Consider the following 15,683-nt stretch of genomic DNA (forward strand, 5'->3'; position numbering starts at 1 on the left):
TCTTAACGCAAAGGCTTAGGTTTTTTAGATTTTTTTTTCTCTTATTTTACTGGTATTTTTTTTTGTCTCCCAGATGATTCACTTGAGTCTGCCCCTGGCAGTGTATCTCCCAAAGCACCACTTCCTGCTCCCCGTCTGAAGAGGGCGCCATCAGAGCAAGACAGAGAGAGCACAAGCAGCAGCTCTGCAGGACTTTTGTCTCCACTGGAGGGTTACTATCTCTGTCTACCATCCAATAATAACCCAATTGTCTCAGTAGAAGCTGATGCCACAGTCTAATATCTGCAAATATTAACTTGGCAAAACATTCAGACTAGCTGTATTTAAATCCTAAAAATGCTACTGTAAAGATAAATATTCAGCACCACTGAAAGCATAAAATACTGAGTGGAAAAGAGCAGCTAAAAATACAACAGTTAATTTAACAGGTGACCAGATGTTTAATGAAGGCTTTGGAGGCCATGACGCCTCCACACGTAGAACAACAGAAGCAAAAGTCCGTCACAGAAAAACACCCAAAGCAGATGCTCTCGGCTCCAGCCTGTAACTTGGCACGTCCAGATGTCTGTGTGCATCTGTGATTTTGTAGTTTGGTGCATCACTTCTGTAATTAACACTTACAGGAACCCCTCCTCTGTAATCAGAAGTTGTTGCTCTTAATTGTTGTGTAAAAAGATGTGATTTTAAAATCAAAGAGACAGGAAAGAAGAGAGAATTTAACCATTTTTTATGGAGTCTTGGGGTTATTTATTCAAGGGTGTTGCATATAAAATTTTAAACATTTTAAATAATGAGGAAGCCTTTACTATACACATTTTTTTCTTTATCTGTTTATGTGAATGTGTAATTTTTAAGACTAATTAATTAGACAGAGCTTAAAAATAAAGAACATTAATTAGTTAAAATATTTCTGAACCCAGGTTTATCTTCTCTTCCTCCTGTAGCTGAGTTTCCTGCAGATGGCGATGCTTTTGGGCAGCCCAGCATCCCAGGTGCAGACTCCGGCATCAGCGGCCGACAATGGTCATCTCTGAAGAGCTCGTCCGGTCCCCTTGGCAACGAGGAAGAACGCGAACGCACAAAGTCCCTCCCTGGCTACGGTTTGAGCATTTACCCCTTGTATTATTCCATGTCCAATTTTACTGATATATCATAATTATTAACACTATGAATATGTAACTATTGCTATTACCCCACATGAAAAACAATTCATTAGCCAAAATAAGTATTACATTAAACAAAGATTAATTCCTTTGGTACATTAAGGAAAACAATTGAAACTTTAGAATACATCACAATAAAAACATTATGATGAAGCACAGAGATCACCTAAAATCTTATGTTTTTAGATCTTTTTCGTCTATCCTATGTCCTGATTTCATTTTTTATCATTCTAGTGAGGCTTCCATCTCAGACAGACATGGATCTCAGTCCAGCTGGCAGCGAGATTTCAACTTTGAGCTCTGACCTCAAGTCTAATAACAAATCTGAGGACGAATCCGGTGACGACACTCCTTCAATGTGATTCCAGCAAGATGTTGGCATCTTTTAAATCTCATCCCACCTTCCTACCTTGGATGCCTTCAGACCAAACAAACCTTCTAGGGGAATCAGTCTGTGAATGGAAAGATTTCATTTGTGTCTCTTTTAAAAGCTTTCTAGCAACACATCGCAAAGAAGAGTCTAAAACGTTTCTACAATCTCATACATTTTCTGTTGTTTTCACAGCTAAGAGCTATAATAGGATTGTAAATAATATATCTACATATGTAGACATGTTACTAGTGCAGAGATCTTTTTAGAAACATTGCTTACTATGGAAAGCTCATTTATTCCAAAACTTGGGAAAATACAACATTTTATTCTTTTACTCAGTCTTAATAAAAAGTGTATTGGTACATTAATCGGTTAATTTCCTAGGTTTTTATTTTTTTATTGTTTGTTTTATTATTATTATTTTGAGCATGTAGAAACCAAAACAATGTCTTTCTTTTGGCTTTGGTATGGGTTTTTCTTTTTTAGCTCAGGAAAAGAGCCTTTTATTGTCTGGCTGAAAATATTAGGGTTTTCTTTGGTGAATGAAAACATTTAAAACTGGATTCTGCAACAAAAAATGTTTTGTTTGTCATTACCACACCTTTGTTCTCCTGCTGGGATAACATCACAAATGTTTCCTATGAAAAAACATGAGATGTTTTTTTTTTTTTTAATCCACACAGCTGCTGTACCTTCACAATAAAATTTGTTGTTATATACTTGCATCCTAATGATGTACTGCTGCACTTATGTATGTATTATACGGCTATGTAAATATGTATTGATGTTTGTTTAGGGTTTCTGTTTAGTGAATACATATTTTTGTCATAAGGAAATTTTGTTATCTTGTGAAAAATGATAGATAGAACTTGGTGATGGTCTTCATTTTACTGGGAAAATATTATGTTATGCTTCCTTTTTTAAAAAATATTTCATTTTAAATAGATTTTATTGCTTATGTAAATGGTTATGTTAGCCTGGGAATGTGACAAAAAGCTGTTATAAACATTTTATTGTTTATATCAATAAAATGAGTTATTGGTCACACTTACACCCCTCTCCCTCTCTCTGTGCAGCCTCTTTAATTTTCTCCTGTTATCCCTCCCCTCACATATAAAAGGCTCAACCTCTCTTTTGTTCCATTTTTTTTAACTGATATCAGAATACACCAGAGGGAAAAGTCTGATTTTACTTCAGTGGAATATTTATTTTCTCTGTGACTCTTAAAGAATTATTTTACTGTTGTAGTTTTGTTTTTCTTCTTTTTTGTCCTAAACTCGGCTTTTGTACGGATCACCAGAACCATGGACGGTGCACTGGAGAGACTTGATGCTGCTCGTCTCTTACAGATTTGGCAACATTTCGACAAAGATGGTACAAAGACCTCCATAACTCCTAATATATCCTTTCTAAATTAAAACAGTTATTAAATAATAGATTTTGCTTTTATTTTTATTTGCTTAGGCAAATATAATTTATTAAACTTTGTATTATGTATTTGCTGATTCACTTTTTTGAAAATCATATCTCTTTAATTTACTCAAAGAGAAAAAGTGAATTACTTTATTTCCAAACAGTAGATTACTTGCATGAAATTATATCATTAATAAAAATTATTTAGATTTTATCTATAGGAGGATCACCTTAATAATCTTGTACAAAATAACTCTTCTTTAAGTCTTTTAGATTATTTTTTTAATTATATATGATTTTATCCAAGTTATCACTCTTCATGCACCTTTTTCAGTTATTTTTTTTAGAGACTGAAAGACAGAAATTAGCATATATCAATGAAAAACTATTGAACAGCAGAGCTTTATTCAGTTTTTAAATAGAAGATTTTTAGTAAAAATATGGAAATTCTTTTAATACTCTCTTTCATAGACAAAGGCTACATTGAAGGAAAGAAGATGGATGACTTTTTCAAGCACATGTTGCACAAACTTGGAATGAAGGTAAATATATTACAGTTAGGTTCAGAATAATCACTGATTTTATTGCAAAAGAGTCTAAATATGGATTTGCTTCCATTTGTTTTTGTTTTTCATTTGTTTTGAAAAGCAAATTGGTATGAAAACACAACATGAAATGTTGTTTTCAGATGGAGGAGATAACGGAGGACAAAGTGAGAAGAATGAGGGAAAGATTTGTGTCTCCTTATGACTCCGCTCCAAACAAAAATGTGCAGATTGAGGAGGTAAGGCCGAAACAGCTGAACCGCTGATGGAAAAAGTTGCTTAGATTTTTATGTTTTTTGTCCAACAGAAGAAAAAATCCTGATATGCTTGACTTTCGGTTTGTGTGACTGCACAGAACTTATATTAGTCTGGCAGACTTAACATATCAAAAAAGCTCACTTTTTTTCTCTAATGATTGTCTTCTGAATAGAAATTGTTGCAAAACATAGAAGTTAATAAAGACGGATCACCTTGTAAATTACTGTGTCTTTACTGCAAGTAAAACATCTTCCACAAAAACTAATGGCTGTTTCTAGCTGGCCGCCATGATGCTTCCAGTGGAGGAGAATTTTCTGCTGTTGTTTCGCAGAGAAACTCCGCTGGACAACAGTGTGGAGTTTATGAGGGTAAGTGGAAAAAATCAATGGAGATGGTAAATGCATTCATTGTGAAACAAAATACTGCTGAGTCATCAAAATATTATTTTCCAGCATTTACAATTTATCTGCCTCCTTTCATTACAGATTTGGAGAAATTATGACACAGATAGCAGTGGTTACATTTCAGCCAATGAGCTCAAGGTAATGTGTCTTCAGATATAAATATGCATATATCTTTTTTTTTAAGTGTATTTGAATCTGAAAAAAAATATTCTGAAGAAATAGAGGACTAAGTGCCTGCAGATTCTTACATCAAATTAGTTGTGTTGCTTATAAACTCTTGCCTCTCCACAGGGCTTCCTACAGGACCTGTTCCTCCAGCACAGGAAGTCCATCACGCCCCAGAAGCTGGAGGAGTATACCGAAACCATGGTAACAGGGCATCATGTTGAGACCAAGTTGCTAAAATATCTTTTGCACTGCCTGCTGCCTTTATTTTGTCTTGTATGTACCTGCAGATGAAGATGTTTGACAAGAACAGGGATGGCAGACTGGATCTGAACGACATGGCCAGGTACCACTGCTCTGAAAAACCATCAAAAACCTCTCTAGCAAATGTCAAGCAGCTCATTCTGCTGTTGACCCCTGCTTGGTGTTGCTTATTGAGCTGTTTGATTGATGCTTTAATAAACGTGGGCCTCAGTGGTGACCCCCAAACAGTCACAACGGCCAGGCAATTCTACAAGTTTTCTTGGGTGCAACCCACATACACAACAGCAGCACGCTGCTCAACCCACAAATGGATTTTCCTTACAAATGTGGCACCATTAAAGCAAAAATAAACAGGCTTTCCAGCTCTATTAGATTTGTTGCCATCAATTATTGTCAGAACTAAGAAATAATCAATCAAGCACACATTTGTTTAGTTTTTATTCTGTGGGTCTCTCTGAAATCTTGTCCTGGGTAATTTTAAGAGCTTATGGAGCCCCATGTTTCTGCAAAGTTTGCTAATTTAGGGCCAATTCTGCTAATTGTATAGAGACCTAAAACTTACTAACTGTATTTCACTTAAATTATCAATTGTTATCTTGACTTTGTCACTTGTTTATAAGGTCTGTCATTTGTATGTTTCCTGTATGCAATGTACTTTGTAGATTTAAACAAAATATTTAAAAAAAAAGAGACTCTGAACTAAATTTTTGATTAATATTGTTTGCTTAAAAGAAGCAACTAATAACATAAATGTCAAAATGTATTGGAATTTTTTGTTTTGCATTTTCACTGTTTTTCTGTTTTTTCTTAGAATTTTGGCCCTGAATGAAAACTTTTTACTGAAGTTTAAGACAGACGTGAGTTCAAATTTTAACCCAATTTTTCTAGGCACACTTATATGTTCTGAGATGAATTTTATAGCATCCTTCCAGACCTCATGAACTTTAAATCTAATCTGACTGTTTCAGGCTTGCAGTCTAGAGGACAGGAAGAGGGACTTTGAGAAGATTTTCGCTCATTATGATGTTGTAAGTTCAGATTTCTTTGGTTTCATTCTTTCTCTTCTCTGCTCTTTTACCACCACATTTATAACAACTAATTGAACCTGATTTTCTTTTACAAATAATGTAAAGCCAGAGATGATTTTTTGTGAAAATGAAAGTTTTGTGGAATATTTCAGTTATGAGATGCAGCTGTACTGCACCACAAAATGCTTATTATGCTCTTTAGATATTGTTCTTATGTTCAGATCTTCTATTTTTATAATAAAATGTATTAACCAAAATAAAAGTTAAAGATATGGTGATGCAACTTTTATACCTATATGGAGCATAAGGATGTTTTGTGTGTAGAGTAAAACAGGTGAACTGGAGGGGCCTGAAGTTGATGGATTTGTCAAGGACATGATGGAGCTGGTGAAGGTAGAAAAAAATCACAAATTTACAGATTATTTTTTATTCTATAAACACAGATGAAACTGCCTGCAGTCATATTTATATTGGGTTGCATGATGACTCAGTTGTTTGCATCATTGACTTAATTCAACATGGTCTTGGGTTCAAATTCAGGTCTATCTGTATGATGTTTGCATGTGCTCCCTTTGCATGAGTGGATTCTCTCAGGGTACTCCTGCTTCCTCTCCTGTAGCCCAAAAATATGTGTTAGGTTAATTTTCCGTGCCTGTATGTGTGTGTGTCTGTCAAATTCTAACTTGAGCTACAAAATGTTCTAGTTGAATATATGTTATTCCAACGACATGCAATTAATTTTTGAAACAATATTTGGATGGATGGACAGAAACATTGTGACCTCAGATTTTTCTTCTAAGACCAGCTCTCTCAAACCTTTCTGCAGCCCAGTATCAGCGGGATGGAACTGGACAAGTTCAGGAAAGCCCTGATGGGTCACTGTGACATCAACAGAGACGGAAAAATCCAGAAGAACGAGCTTGCTCTCTGCCTTGGCCTCAAACTCAGTTAACCCTTCATTGACGCTCAGTTTTCAGCATATAGTGTTTTTTTTTATTTTGAATTCCTCTGTGCTATCTTTCTATCCACCTTAAGGCTCTCCATTTCTATCCGTTTATTCATTTGACCATTTTTTGCTACTTTAAAGCATTTTTATTGTATTAAAACTACTTGGCTGTATTAAAACTATTTGTTTCTGTTAAAAACAAACTACATAAAAACTAAACCTTACAGGCAGAAGAAGATAGACGGTTTTAAATAACTTATCTGAATTATGTGAAGCTTTGTGATGTGATAATGTACAATGTGAACTAATGTGTGTATGATCATATTGTGAAACTAGTCAAAGCAGTGATGATTGAATATATTAAATAAAACTGTCACCTGTGTATGATTTTCTGAGTAGATTACTTGCAAGAACAGAAGTTACAGGTAAAATAGAAATCAAAGGCTGACAATAGGTGCAGCTTTATTATTACTACTACTTTTTTAATATATGATGAAATGTATATTTTAAGAATAAATAAATCCCTGAATGAATAAATATGAGGGGGGTTGCTACACACATTGTCTGCTTTTGTCCACTGATGTTCAAATAGCAGCTCCACTTAAATTTATGCCACAAATTATCCATACCCCCAATTTAGGCTTAAAGTACATTTTTATACTTACCTCTATTTCTTTTTTCTGGCAGGAAGTAAAATAACATTTTGAGTGACCAAGCCAGAGTCTCGTTTTGATTTTGACAGAGAAACTCTGGAGGGAGCAAAATAGGCTCATTGTAAAGAGTCCTTCCAAACTTTTACATCTTCTCACCAAAGAAAAACAATCAAAATACCTGTGAATAAATGCCAAAAGCTGGTTAGCAAAGGATTTGATTGCTGAAATGTGAACAGGATTTTTTAATTGATTATTGAAAAGGATATAAGTTATATATATATATAAGTACAGACCAAAAGTTTGGACACACCTTTCTAATTCAATGGGTTTTCTTTATTTTCATGACTATTTATAAGGCAAGAAATCTTAACCTGACAGGGCACACCTATGAAGTGAAAACCATTTTACCTCTTGAAGCTCATCAAGAAAATACAGAGTGTGTGCAAAGTAGTAATCACAGCAAAAGATTGCTACTTTGAAGAAACTAGAATATAAGGGGTATTTTCAGTTGTTTTACACTTTTTTGTTTAGTGCATATTTCCACATGTGTTATTCATAGTTTTGATGCCTTCAGTGTGAATCTACAATGTCAATAGTCATGAAAATAAAGGAAACTCATTGAATTAAAAGGTGTGTCCAAACTTTTGGTCTGTACTGTATATATATATATATATATATAGAGAGAGAGAGAGAGATTCAGCCTTTTTCATTGTTTTGCAACACTTAGAGGACTTGGCAGCAAACCAGTTGAAGGAAAATATTTTCAAATCCAATCCAACAACTTTTAGCTAAATTGTAAGTAGTGCAAAGTGACAGGTGGAAATAGTTAATTGCTAATATCATTATGGATATTAGCACTAAGGTTGTGCTACTATCCAGCTTATTTATTGAGCATAAGTTAAGTTTCATAGAACTGAAAGTAAAACATTATGGTAGATTATTCACATACAATAAAATAAAATCCACTCATAAAGTAAAGTTAAATCCACTCCAATTCACATCCAATTCTAATCCAACACTGTCAAATTTAGTTTATCATAGTAATATTAGCTGGTATGGATGTTGCATTACCTTTATCAAGAAATATGAAGTTGCTGCTTCTAATCACTGTTTTCCTCTGCCTCCTCAGAATCAGAATTGTGCATATTCTTATGTTTCCACAACAGGCACCCTGTCCTGCCAACAACTTCATAAACACAATACAATGGAATAAAATATAAATACTTATTCGTCATTGCATGTAGAAAAAGGAAATGGAAGGAAACTGCCATGTGTGGTATTTATTCATTCATTGTTTGTCATTTAAATGCATTATGGGCCAGTGATAAAAATAATTAAATATTTATTGGGGGAAAGTCTCCCTCTATCTAACTATCATCTATACAGACTTATCTTTGAAAGGCTGCAGGGGAGCTAGTTACTATCTCCAGTGGTCATTGGGCAAGAGTACGGGGTAAACCCTGCACAGGTTGCCAGTCCATCAGAGGAGAAAAATCTCATTGTTGAATGATATAAAAAGACAGGAAGGAGATATTGAAGCCCAATGCAAGAACTTCCCCTTTAAGAGACTGTAGCAGCTAATTGGGTGGCTCACAGCTGTGAGGAATGAAGCTAAGTGACATCCCAAAATAAAAAGTCAGCCGCGTTCCCAAAAAAAGATTCCAAGCTGCTTCCAATTATTAATCAGTGAGCCAGGTGGCTTTCTGAAACCCTTTTAAAGTTACCATTGGGGCTGGTGTATGTATGAAACCAAAACTGGGGTTTCTTTTCTTAGCAGTTTGTACAGCAAACATTTTACAGACTGTCTTGCTTCAGGTTTTCTGAACAAAGAAATGACTTTTGGATTATATTTAAGGTTTGACTACACTTAAAAATTCTGCTGAGTTAAGTTACAATGTTAAATGAAATGACTAATTCTGATTAACTGGTCTCTTTCAGCATTATATTGCTCTCTCTGATAACCTTTGGACAGCTTGCAATAGGTATGGATTCATTGAACTCACAAAGTGTTATCTGATAACTACCTCTGACAAATGGCTTTATTTTTGTTTTTCCCCTAGGAAATGTCTTAAGATATGCAAGTAGAAATCTTGGCCCTTCAACTCAAGCTGAGACTCTGCACCGCTCTTACCGACCTGTTCCCTCCAGTTATGAAGGCTCTCTACTGCGAAGAGGTTCTGTGTTTAGCTCAAATTTCCTTGGAGATTTATCAACTGAGGTTTCCAAACCATGGGGCTCAGTTCCTAGCCCAGGTCAAAGTGGTTATGGCAGGCAAGTAAATGGTTACAGTCAACCAGGAAGTGTATCTAGCTACAGGTCTGCCTCAGCTCTGACTCGGCAGCAACAGCCACAAGGTGGCCTGCTCCTTAGGGCTCCAGGAATGAGGGAACCTTCATCTCAAGGGGAGAGGCGCTATGGCTCAAGTGTTGTCTCCAGTGGTGCAATTGAGATTCATGCACCACCTCAGCTGCAGCCCATTTCACCTGGCACTGACGTACAGTTAACTCCAGAATCTGCATCCCAACCATCCATTCAACATCCTGCATTCTCTGCACCTGCTGTACTCCAGAATAAGGCGGGCATGTGGGACACTGTTAAGCTTCCGAGTGCAAAGGGTCCACAACCTGCTTCCCGACCACCCAATCAACATCCTGCATTCTCTGCACCTGCTGTACTCCAGACCAAAACAGGCATGTGGCACACCGTCAGTCTTCCAAAGACAGAATCCACTGCTAGACGACACCAACACTCTTTGTCAGTGCCTGCTATGCTGAAAACCAATCCTGGCCAGTTGGGCATCTATGCTTCTAGTGTACGGGCTCCAGAGTCAACTGCCCAGCGACACCAAAAGGCCTTAACTTTTTCTGCACCTGCTTTACTGCAAACCAATAATTTGTGGGGTAGTAGACCTTCCGCTGACTCCAACCAACGAGTTGGCGCTAACGTCAGGAGCTCTAGACCTGTGTCACCTGGATACCATCCTAGAGGACTGCAATCAGGCTGCCATGCCACCCAGCAGCAGGGAAGGTTACTGGGCTCTCTGTTCTCCTATGTACCTAAGAACAAGGATCTTTTGCAAGATGCCAGTGAAAATCCACAAATGAAGCCTGGGTCAAGAACCTCTAGACCAGTTAATGTGGCATCTCCCTACCAATGTGGAAGTTAACTACAACTGTCAAACAGAAACGGCCTCCGCGATCTTAATTGCAAGTCACTCTATCATTTTGCTGTTGCACACTTGAGTAATGTCTATAAATGCTTTTTCTGTTCTCAGGTTTCCAATCCTCTGGTCATTTGTGGATTCATACTGAAATAAACAACTTGAAACTGTATTGTATGTCAATTATAACATTGGTTACAAGAGCTACCACAGAAGTCTAAGCCTCAATATTTTAGAGGCTCTATGTGACTTGTTTTACCAATTGGGTGTAACTGCTGGTGATGTGGAAGAAACTTTCTGTAGCTAGTCCTTTAAGGTTGAGAGCTGCACTAGAACTAAATGCAAGCTAAGGCAAATGTTAGATGTCATTAACTGCATGACTGGACCAGAGGGTAATGAGGGAGGGGTAACATGTAGGTCTTGGAACCATATACTGCAACCAGTTATTGGCTCTAAATGTGGTAAAGTGCTACCTTTAGTGTTCACCCTCTTGGCACTGGTAACCTTTTACTCAAACAGACCTAATGTGGCTTACCTTTTTAGCATGTTCTCTGCATCACTCTGGTTTTGATTAGCTTTTAGGTGTGTTGAAAGGATGAGTCCATGCTAATGGCAAGTAGTATTTGGTTATGTCAGTTTCTACTCAATGCTTCAGTGTTGGGTGTTTTCACCAGGCAGGGAAGCCCTTAAAATATAGTAACATTGTACATGAAAAGCAGTGTAAAATGAGTCTGATCGCTGGTTCCCTGTCTTAACCCTCCTCATTATCCCCCTCCCTGCCACTCTGATAGCGGTTATTAGTTCATTGCTCCACTATTCAGACCAGATAATGACAGAACCCTGCTTTCTGGGCACAGACTATCATCCCATGTGTTTTGTGCTCCCTGTCATTAAGCAGCAGGCCTATGTGGTAAGTGATGGTACTCTGTGACACTGCCAGCTTCCCCAGCTGATCTCTGTTCAGTTCAAAGTAGTTTAAACACATCCTTTTACACAACATTTTAAAGTTCTTAAACTTCTAACTTTAAGGTCTGCTTAAGTTCAGATGAATATTACATCTTGTCAAATTTTGATCCTACTGTACCAGCAATATTTTTCTAAAACTTATTTGAGCTACTGTACTAAGAAACACTTCAAGGCTTTTAACTCTTTATGTTAAGAAACAATTCTCACATATTTTCATAATTTAATCTGAAACTAAATCTACAATATAAAGCCAATTTTCTTTTGTTTGGGATTCACAAAATTAGTCATGGGTTATTGTTCTTAATTTATATCTGTTAACAGCGGTTTTCAGTTTTGTTTATTTCTACTAATTAGGTGCATTTTAGATCACCTGTTTCATTTTTGCCTCATAGTTATTCATATTACATTTTGCTACGCTGCAGTAAGAGCATATTTCAATAAGCCAAAACAAAAAACCTATTACTTTTTTCTAGTTTCTAATGCAAATACACTTGAAATAAAGGGGGAAAAACTGCTTCTAAATGGCTTTTCAGCAAGACATATGAGCTTGTTTTAAAGCAATAATGTCTTGATAAAGTACTGGTAGATTATTTCACTTATAAAAGACATTTCCCCATGTTATAAGTCAAATAATCTGCCAGCAGAAATAGTACTTTTTATCAACATGAAGTGTGTACACAGAGTGGAAAAAGAAAAGAATGCCTGAATGTGTCTAAAGACAGTCCTTTGACTGAAGCACAAGTTGCCATATGTGAAAAATGTGTGCAGAGAATACTGTGCTTCCATGTAGCTGGAGCTGTATGTTTAGAAGTAATAAGGCCATATATGGAAAGATGTGTGAGCTGTTTATGGAACTCTTCAGATATCCTGGAAGAAGGTCATTTCTATTTCTATTTTTAGATTCATCCTGAATCATGTGCACTGAATGGTGTCATGGGATTGTTTGGGGGGAAAAATCATCCTTCTTCAGGTTAAGTCTTTATCTGTGAGTCTTTGTGTCAAACAGAAATTAAGCTGTTTGACTCATTTATAGAAGATAATCATCCTTTACTCCATCAGCCATTTGTTAGTTTTGTGTCCTTCACTTCCCAGTCCACCTTACTCTCTCCAACCCAGATTTTTAGAGGTTACTGTCTTAGTTCTCGTCTGTTGAGGCACTCAGTCAATTGCACAAAGCTTTTGTCTCAAGTAAATGCAAATTGGGTCACATACTTGGATGTACCATGACTTAAATGAAGAAGAAAAACTGCTAAAGACCTCCTTAAAACTGAACTTGATTAGATAAATAATGTAAAATCAGTGCAAAATCTAGAAGAAATGTTGGATCTACTGCTTAAATGTATTCTGCATGTCAATTAGACTCTAAACTCCACAAAGTCCTCAGCTAAAACTGTTAAATTTAGTATAACTTTTATCTCACTGATAATTTTTGTCCTTTAAAAAATGTTTGTTTAATTCGTCCTTCCTGTGTATTTAATCAACACCTAACTTTTATTTCCTTACAATGAGGTAGTTCAGTAAAATATTCTCTAGATGGCGACGTAATCAAAAATATGAACGTGAGCGCTTCTCAATGAAAGTCCTGTTAAAACTATGAATCCAGAAATATACAAGAATATTTGTGATGTTTCTTTTGTTGTGAAACTTTGCATAAACTATTTTTAAAATAACATTTCATATTGATATGCTCCCCTTTCTGCTATTTTTTCTTTTGTTTGTTTTTTAATGAACACATTTCTTAGAGCAGCACTCTATGAGAAATTCACGCTCGGCATCAGTCCCTAATGCTTCTCCTTCTTATTTACTTTCAAAATATATTTTACTTTTAATAATTTACTTTTTTGTGTGTTGCTGTAAGTAAATGCTTGTTTATCTGCTGTGACTAAAATTGATCTAGATTTTTTCCCTCCTTCTTCTATGTCTGAGATGTGTTTGTTTGAATATTATCTTTGTGTGTTAATAACCACAACCTATTGGGTTCAGTAATTAAATCAGTGTTGTCCCACAGACAGCACCCTCCATTATGAAAAAATCCTCCCTGATTTGAAGGCGGGGCCACCTTCCAGCGCGTCCACGACCCAAAGAAGCGCGCTCCCGTGCCAGGTTCCCAGTCTTGGTGCCTGAGGCGCAGCTCTGTGGAAAGTTGCTCCTCTCTCCGGCGGTGTCGCGCTCCTCTCTGCTGTCACTTCACTTCCCACCTCCGTCATGCCTCTCCTCCTCCTGCTGCAGACATGGGAGTTACCGGCTGCGACTGGAAACTAACCGACTCTGCTGCGCCTTCTGTCCGCGTTCAGGGCTCCATCACCAGCCGGGGACACCCCGCAGCGCGAAGCTGAGCCTTTTCCTATCAGTTCCACCCTTTTCTGTGATTTGTTCGTTTGGTTCCGCGTCATTAATGGACTCCGGGAGCTGCGTGTGAGATTGTTTGCAATTTCCGTTCACGCAGCTGAAGATGGAGACGGTGATGGAGAGGGAGTGCAGCGCGCTGGGGGGGCTTTTCCAGACTGTCATTGGAGACATGAAGGTAACAAATGAAAATTGTTGCTTCTTTTGACTTGTGATCACAATCTTCCTGTAATAAATTTCAAAGTGATTCTCCAGGCTGCGTTGCACCAAAGGCAGGGAATGGTGGAGTAATTGTGTTTGTCTCTCTGATTTGCAAGCGACATCATTAATTTGCTAATTATCCTGGAGGGGAGAGAGCTGGGTGGGGGGCCGGATGTGAAGGGCTGCAGCTCATTGCCTCAGTAGCTTGTAAACCCAGGTTTACCAAGGTAACCAAACACAGGAGAGCTTTGCATGGATGAATCACTGTTGCTTTGGCTCTGCAGGAGATGAAAACACAATTAGGTGCAAGATACCGAGCCTCCTTTCAGCTTAAAACACTCAACAGAAAACCTAGATGTTTTATTTAGAGTTTAATCTTAACATGTCATTGGCATTTCATGAGAATGGATTACATTGTTGCTAAAAAGAGATAACATTTCCTTCAAATTCCTTTTTTTTTCTTCCAGAATAGAATCTGCTTAAATGAATGGAAATTAATCAGGAAGTCTGCTAATGAAAAAATAATGAGTAGCTATTTTAAAACTGTGCTATTTGTCAGTGCAAATTGTCAACTTTTTCAACAAATGGCTTCTAAAATGGGAGATTACCCTTGGGGAAATATGATATTGATTCAGAAATGCAATTTTTTTTTCTTGATCTTTCCTTCCCGATGAAGTCCCACCAATTCTGATTTACTGTATTAACTAATCAATCAGCAATTCTCAATGTCTTTTCATATGATAGTCCTTCTTAAAGTTCAGGTGGGTGTTGGTTATAAATCTATTGAAATCAGAATTGCTGATGAAACTAGAAATTGAAAAATATGAATGGTGCACCTCTGAGACTTACTCATGTTGTCTTTCATCTTTTAAAGATATTTTTGAAGTAAAACCATTATTTTTTGCCCATCAAAGCAAAAGTGCCTTCAATGTTCAATTCAGCATCTTCTGATACAAGAAAACTTGACTTTGATGCTGAAATGCAAGAAGGAAATTTGATGAGAAGTTTGCTCCTCCTTAATGTAGAATTATTACCATCATATGATTCTAACAAGGTTGAGTAGGCAGTGCTGAAATTCATTTTGTTTGATTATTTTTGAAAACTACATTTCAGTATCAGTAGTTCACAACAGCAAATTTAAGTCACATCAATAGCCATGATGAGACAGATTCCAGTGAAGAGCTAAATACAGAAACAGAAAAGCAACAAGCAGCTAGTCAAAGTGATGGAAATAGATTCTCATAATCTTGAGCACAAGATTTATTTCGTTTTGTTATAAAATCTTTTGATTCTTGCAGTTAAAATAACAATATAACATTTATTATTTTGATGTCATTCATGGATCTAAACGCAGAATAAACATTGTTCAATGCATTTGTATTTTCAAGTTTATTTTGCCAGATATTCAGTACAGACCAAAAGTTTGGACACACCTTTTAATTCAATGAGTTTCCTTTATTTTCATGACTATTAACATTGTAGATTCACACTGAAGCCATCAAAACTATGAATAACACATGTGGAAATATGCACTAAACAAAAAAGTGTAAAACAACTGACAATACCCCTTATATTCTAGTTTCTTCAAAGTAGCAACCTTTTGCTGTGATTACTGCTTTGCACACACTCTGCATTTTCTTGATGAGCTTCAAGAGGTAGTCACCTGAAATGGTTTTCACTTCATAGGTGTGCCCTGTCAGGTTAATAAGTGGGATTTCTTGCCTTATAAATAGTCATGAAAATAAAGAAAACCCATTGAATTAGAAGGTGTGTCCAAACCTTTGGTCTGTACTGTATG

General features: G+C 36.6%; 4 protein-coding genes across 7 annotated transcripts in view; all 4 read left to right on the forward strand.

Annotated features, from left to right (window-relative positions):
• LOC102230554 (F-actin-uncapping protein LRRC16A-like) overlaps nucleotides 1–2,587 on the forward strand; it is a 29,374-nt gene extending 26,787 nt beyond the window's left edge. The window contains exons 37-39 of the mRNA XM_023344934.1: nucleotides 74–211; nucleotides 945–1,100; nucleotides 1,398–2,587. Of these exons, the coding sequence (XP_023200702.1) occupies nucleotides 74–211; nucleotides 945–1,100; nucleotides 1,398–1,525 (422 nt within the window). The 3' untranslated portion in view covers nucleotides 1,526–2,587. The remainder of the gene's footprint in view (nucleotides 1–73; nucleotides 212–944; nucleotides 1,101–1,397) is intronic.
• A 65-nt stretch (nucleotides 2,588–2,652) lies between these two features.
• LOC102225202 (secretagogin-like) lies at nucleotides 2,653–6,941 on the forward strand. The gene is made up of 11 exons (XM_005804722.3): nucleotides 2,653–2,910; nucleotides 3,421–3,491; nucleotides 3,638–3,733; nucleotides 4,031–4,120; nucleotides 4,238–4,294; nucleotides 4,448–4,525; nucleotides 4,612–4,667; nucleotides 5,397–5,442; nucleotides 5,554–5,613; nucleotides 5,938–6,006; nucleotides 6,440–6,941. The coding sequence occupies exons 1-11, from the start codon at nucleotides 2,841–2,843 to the stop codon at nucleotides 6,563–6,565; spliced, it is 819 nt and encodes a 272-aa protein (XP_005804779.1). The 5' UTR covers nucleotides 2,653–2,840; the 3' UTR covers nucleotides 6,566–6,941.
• A 1,957-nt stretch (nucleotides 6,942–8,898) lies between these two features.
• On the forward strand, nucleotides 8,899–10,544 carry LOC111610582. The gene is made up of 3 exons (XM_023345266.1): nucleotides 8,899–9,067; nucleotides 9,151–9,194; nucleotides 9,273–10,544. The coding sequence occupies exons 1-3, from the start codon at nucleotides 8,952–8,954 to the stop codon at nucleotides 10,376–10,378; spliced, it is 1,266 nt and encodes a 421-aa protein (XP_023201034.1). The 5' UTR covers nucleotides 8,899–8,951; the 3' UTR covers nucleotides 10,379–10,544.
• A 2,887-nt stretch (nucleotides 10,545–13,431) lies between these two features.
• The window catches only part of mtss1 (MTSS1, I-BAR domain containing), a 55,389-nt gene continuing 53,137 nt past the window's right edge, over nucleotides 13,432–15,683 (forward strand). For all 4 annotated transcript variants that reach the window (XM_014470873.2, XM_023345112.1, XM_023345110.1 and 1 more), the window contains exon 1: nucleotides 13,432–13,862. In XM_014470873.2, coding sequence (XP_014326359.1) covers nucleotides 13,791–13,862 — 72 coding nt within the window. In that variant the 5' untranslated portion in view covers nucleotides 13,432–13,790. The remainder of the gene's footprint in view (nucleotides 13,863–15,683) is intronic.

The sequence above is a fragment of the Xiphophorus maculatus genome, chromosome 13 (assembly GCF_002775205.1).
Source record: "Xiphophorus maculatus strain JP 163 A chromosome 13, X_maculatus-5.0-male, whole genome shotgun sequence".
Classification (NCBI taxonomy): Eukaryota; Metazoa; Chordata; class Actinopteri; order Cyprinodontiformes; family Poeciliidae; genus Xiphophorus; species Xiphophorus maculatus.

What these genes read in the sequence shown, in the direction of transcription:
- LOC111610582 (XM_023345266.1), top strand. Translation starts at nt 8,952, where the DNA reads ATGTATGAAACCAAAACTGGGGTTTCTTTTCTTAGCAGTTTGTACAGC. An exon ending in ACTTTTGGATTATATTTAAG is followed by an intron (nt 9,068 to 9,150) that starts GTTTGACTACAC and finishes GGTCTCTTTCAG; the next exon opens with CATTATATTGCTCTCTCTGA. An exon ending in CTTTGGACAGCTTGCAATAG is followed by an intron (nt 9,195 to 9,272) that starts GTATGGATTCAT and finishes TTTTTCCCCTAG; the next exon opens with GAAATGTCTTAAGATATGCA.
- LOC102225202 (XM_005804722.3), top strand. Translation starts at nt 2,841, where the DNA reads ATGGACGGTGCACTGGAGAGACTTGATGCTGCTCGTCTCTTACAGATT. An exon ending in TGCACAAACTTGGAATGAAG is followed by an intron (nt 3,492 to 3,637) that starts GTAAATATATTA and finishes TGTTGTTTTCAG; the next exon opens with ATGGAGGAGATAACGGAGGA. An exon ending in ACATGATGGAGCTGGTGAAG is followed by an intron (nt 6,007 to 6,439) that starts GTAGAAAAAAAT and finishes ACCTTTCTGCAG; the next exon opens with CCCAGTATCAGCGGGATGGA.